General features: G+C 40.3%; 1 protein-coding gene across 1 annotated transcript; it reads right to left on the reverse strand.

Annotated features, from left to right (window-relative positions):
• Positions 1-224: 224 nt before the first annotated feature.
• Positions 225-3682, reverse strand: rps14 (ribosomal protein S14). The gene is made up of 5 exons (XM_022769442.1): positions 3609-3682; positions 2290-2440; positions 1140-1301; positions 712-788; positions 225-339 (listed from the first exon to the last, which is right to left on the reverse strand). The coding sequence occupies exons 2-5, from the start codon at positions 2436-2438 to the stop codon at positions 272-274; spliced, it is 456 nt and encodes a 151-aa protein (XP_022625163.1). The 5' UTR covers positions 2439-2440; positions 3609-3682; the 3' UTR covers positions 225-271.
• Between the last annotated feature and the right edge of the window lie 1253 nt (positions 3683-4935).

Below are 4935 nucleotides of genomic sequence, written 5' to 3' on the forward strand. Positions count from 1 at the left end.
AATAAAAATGATGAGTCTGTTTAAGACTGAAACATGTTGAGAAATTAACCAGAACAAAAACAGATTTCACTTATCGACTGTTGTTAAGTCGCCGACTCAGAAACTGGAACCAGATGTTTGAACTGGAGAAACAGCTGAAAATATACTGTTAAACTTGTTGATCATTAGGTGTATTGATGAATTATTGATTAATTATCAGAGATCAGTGAACAGAGACTCGGAGCTTGTCTTTGACTTTAATCTTTTTATTGGGTAGAAATCTTCCTGTGGTCTACAGACGGCGACCGCGGCGTCCGCCCTTCCTCCTGGTCGAGTCTGATGGGATCGGAGTGACGTCCTCTGAACAAACACATGAAGAAGAAACGGGAGGTCAAAGGTCAGTGTAAAGGCTTGGTTCACTAATATAAACAACTGTTCCATCTCTGTGTGTGTGTGTGTGTCTGTGTGTGTGTCTGTGTGTGTGTCTGTGTGTCTGTCTGTGTCTGTGTGTGTGTCTGTCTGTGTGTGTCTGTCTGTGTGTGTGTCTGTCTGTGTGTGTGTCTGTCTGTGTGTGTGTGTGTGTGTGTCTGTGTGTGTGTCTGTGTCTGTGTGTGTGTGTGTCTGTCTGTCTGTGTGTGTGTCTGTCTGTCTGTGTGTGTGTCTGTCTGTGTGTGTGTGTGTGTGTCTGTGTGTGTGTCTGTGTGTGTGTATGTGTGTGTGTGTGTGTGTTACCGATGCGTCCGATCTTCATGCCTGATCGAGCCAGAGCTCTGAGAGCAGACTGAGCTCCAGGTCCTGGAGTCTTCGTCCTGAAACAGAGTTTTACTCGTTACTCCGACGACGAGCGGCAGGTGAGACACAGATCAAGGTTTGTGACTTTTACATCATGTTTTGTGCCATTGACACCGATCATCAATGAAAGATCAGCTGATACTGATCACGTTTGTAACACATTCTATCAGTCTCTCTCTCATGGTCAACATGTTTTGTTTTGGCGGCCTGACAGGGGGCGGGGCTACAGCACACAGCTCACAGGTGATCGATGACTACAAGCTTTAATTCACATCTTCACGTTAATGAAAACCAGTCGACCAATCGAGGCGTCCCTAGAATTAACAGCTGTTCAGACAGGTGAGGGTCAGACAGACAGGTGAGTTTACCTGTTTCCTCCGGTGGCCCTCAGTTTGATGTGCAGTGCTGTGATTCCCAGCTCTTTGCAGCGCTGAGCAACGTCCTGAGCGGCCAACATGGCGGCGTACGGAGATGACTCGTCTCTGTCGGCCTTCACCTTCATCCCACCTGTCACACGACAGATCGTCTCCCTGGAAACACAGGTGAGAGCGATCAGAGCAGGTAGACAGGTGACATTTAAACAGATCATGTTTCATATAGAAACATCTGAGAGCAGGTTTATTGATCAGACATGAGCCGATCAGATCAATCACTTTATCAAATTGAAGTGATGGTGTGTATCTTCTTCTCTTTCTTAAAATAAACTGATCCATTAATAATTTGATTTTTCTAAAATTAATTAACAACTTTAAACATTTTATCTCCTTCAATCTGAAGGAAGAGGTTTAATTATTTTAATGTTTCATCTTCACTCAAAGATCCAGTTTGGAGTCAACAGGAAACATGTCGCTTAACAAAATAAAAGTCTCCATGTGAAATCCCTCTGACATGGAACAGGACTGATAAATATTTAATCAATAACCTGCTGATAAAAAACCTAGTAGCTTAACTGATTAATTCTGTATCACCACAAAGGTTTGATTTTATTTTTTTATTTATTTTTACAGTTTAATAATTCTGTTGTAGAAAATCAATTTGTGATGAACACCTTCAGTTTAAGATCTGAAGCACTGAATGAAAATATCAAGCTGATTGTCAAAATAAAAGTCAGTCCTCCATTAAACCTGATCAATTCACACAGTTATTGATTATCAACTCGTCTATTAAACATCACATCTTCAACTTTACACACTGAAACTTTGATCAATCAATAGGTTTATTGACAGAAAATTAATCACTGGGCCATTCATCAGACTTCACTGAAGTTGATGACGTCATTACTCAATCACATTGATAATGATCAGACTCGACAGAATACTGTCCTCCAAACTTGTACTACAGCTCCCATAATGCTTTGGGGGAGATGAACCAGAAGTGTACAGTTGCCTGGGAGACAGCTGTGATCGCTTCATGCCTGCAGTCTACCATGATGTCACTGGATCACTGATACTGAAGGAAACAATGAAGTTCTGCAGAGATGCAGCAGTAAACAAACAGCAGCCTGTGTGTGGGACTTACTTCCCGGAGAGGTCGGTGACGTGGACGAAGGTGTCATTGAAGGAGGCGAAGATGTGACAGACTCCAAACACGTTCTCTCCTTCGGCCACCTGAGGACCCAGACTGATGACCTGCTCCTCCTTCTTCTCCTTCCCTTTACGAGGAGCCATGTCTGAGGAGGAGAAAGAATATCATAAACTATTAGATTTATATTATTCACCACGACAGGAACCTGAGAGTTAGAGACTGAGGAACAGGATCCTGCAGAGCTTCACCTGCTGGAAACAAAGACTCAACTCAGCTAACATCCACTAGGTGAGCAGGAAGCAGTTCTTTACCAAGTCCAATTAACTGACCTCACACTGGTCAGCTGATAATACCAATAATTACAGTCAATTAAAAACAAGCAGCCAGAAACAGATGATCAAAAATAAAAGCCTGTTGAAAGAGGTCCATCAGCCCAGTAAATATCTTCACTCAGGCTTCTTGTAAAGAAACTCACTGTCTGATCAAACATCCCAGACGTTTGTAGATGAGACGTTACAGTGAAATCTGATTTAAACCTGCAGCTTCAAGTCTTCACATCACCACTTCAGCTCCACTTCTCAAAATAAAAACCTGCTGCACCGTTGTAAACCTGGCACATTGAGAGAAAATCTTTCCACTACAACTTAACTAATGTGAAGTCCTCTGAACAAACTCAACAGGTCTCAGGAATCAGACTCACACCGACCGGAATAAAGTGTCCGATAATGGATCCACTGTGTAAGACCGGTCACATGGTGGCTACAGCGCCGGCTAACCGACGCTCAGGCTGGGCACAGCAGCTTCAGGCTGACAGTGAGTCCCTGAACACATACGGAGGAGAAACCAACGTCCTGAGACTCTGAACCGACACGATGCATCTAAACGGAAAACGACGAAAGAAGCGATTTCGATGAACCAGGAGAAGAAGAACCGGCAGTTAGTTGGAGCTACATTAGCCTCTTAGCTTCTGCAGAGCACGTCCGTAACGTCACCTGGACAAGTTTTACCTGTTGCTTTACTTCAAACTCCAGAAAACCCAGTAACGCATCTGTCCCATGTGTTAGATAAACATTCAATTAAATTAACATTTATTTCCCCGCTCCTAGACTCTGCTCGGGGCTAAGATGGCGTCGTGTTGGCGCAGTCACAGACACAAAAAACATCTAAAATCTGACATTTAGTTTGACGCAGAGAAACAATTTAAGACCGAACAGACTCGAACATCGTCACAGATTCATGAGAGACACGTTAACCTACCGGATGATCACCTGAAACTGAGATTAATGGAGGATTAAACTCTGAGCGGGACTCACCTATATGTGTCTCTTCAACAAGCAGAAACAAGAAAGGAAAGAACTTCCGCTTCCGGGACCGAAGTTGAGGAATTCCAGCGCGGGAAGTAACTACTGCCGCCGTGTGGTCTCTACACGAAACTTTATTTTATTTTACATTTATTTATTTTATTTGTATTCACTCTTAAATAAAAGTAGAAAATAATCAAAACTCACAATAAATGTGAATGAATTATTTTTATTTTCCCCTAGTGTATAAATAGAGTATCTATCTATCTATCTATCTATCTATCTATCTATCTATCTATCTATCTATCTATCTATCTATCTATCTATCTATCTATCTATCTATCAATTTACATTTATTTACATTATTTTATTAGTGCTTTTTCCCCCTCATTGTTATTCACATTTTTGAAACGTCCTCACATGTTCATCATTATTATTATTATTAGATTTGCCAGTTTTTATTATTTTTACATTTATTTATTTTCAGTTTTGACCAGCCATGAAAAAAATCAGATTTTGCAGCTGACATTTTGTATCTTTATGAATTATTACCGTAAATTCATGATTATCTACATTAACACAGAGAAATAAAGACACATTCAGTCGCTGTTTCTCATGTAAACTGTATTTCTAAACGAGGACAGCGTCACACTGACCTCAGATCTGCAGCTGATCTGATGAGATGGAGATTTAAACTGAGTCTGCACAGACTTCTGTAAAATGTCTGATTCGAAAACTTTACTTACATCATTATTAATGATTAATTAGTGATTTTGATCATTTTATCACAGTTTAATTTGAATGTAAATGAATGATCCATGACTACAGATGTTCACACAGAGCAGTGCCACGTCTTCTGTTCTTCAGTCGAACCAGAATGATGTGAACATTTTCTAAAACGACTTGATGTTTTGTTTTTACTGGATGAAATAATACAGTTGAATGAGAATGAGAACAGACCAATCAGACGGCAGCGTTTAACCACCTCAGTTTATTTACAGAATCACTTTGAACACGATGCAGAAGAAGAAAATACTCCAGAAAACTACAAAAGAAAAAAGGTTAAAAACACACTCTCCCTCACACACACAGTTACACACTGGGCATGCAGCATTACACTACAGTACAATATCCATCATAGTAGAAAAAGCTGAGTGGATGATTATTGATCATTAATTATTGATTTTGCGAGCATGACCATCATGAATGGGAAACAGCGAGGACTCAGTCTGTGTGACCTCTGAAGTTTTGATTTTACTTCATTACTGAAATAAACAGAAAAAAACAATTAAAACATCTGGAAATTAAAAGATGAACGTTTATTTATTGTTGGATATTT

This window comes from Seriola dumerili, unplaced genomic scaffold (assembly GCF_002260705.1).
Source record: "Seriola dumerili isolate Sdu_G_001 unplaced genomic scaffold, Sdu_1.0 BDQW01002927.1, whole genome shotgun sequence".
Taxonomy (NCBI): domain Eukaryota; kingdom Metazoa; phylum Chordata; class Actinopteri; order Carangiformes; family Carangidae; genus Seriola; species Seriola dumerili.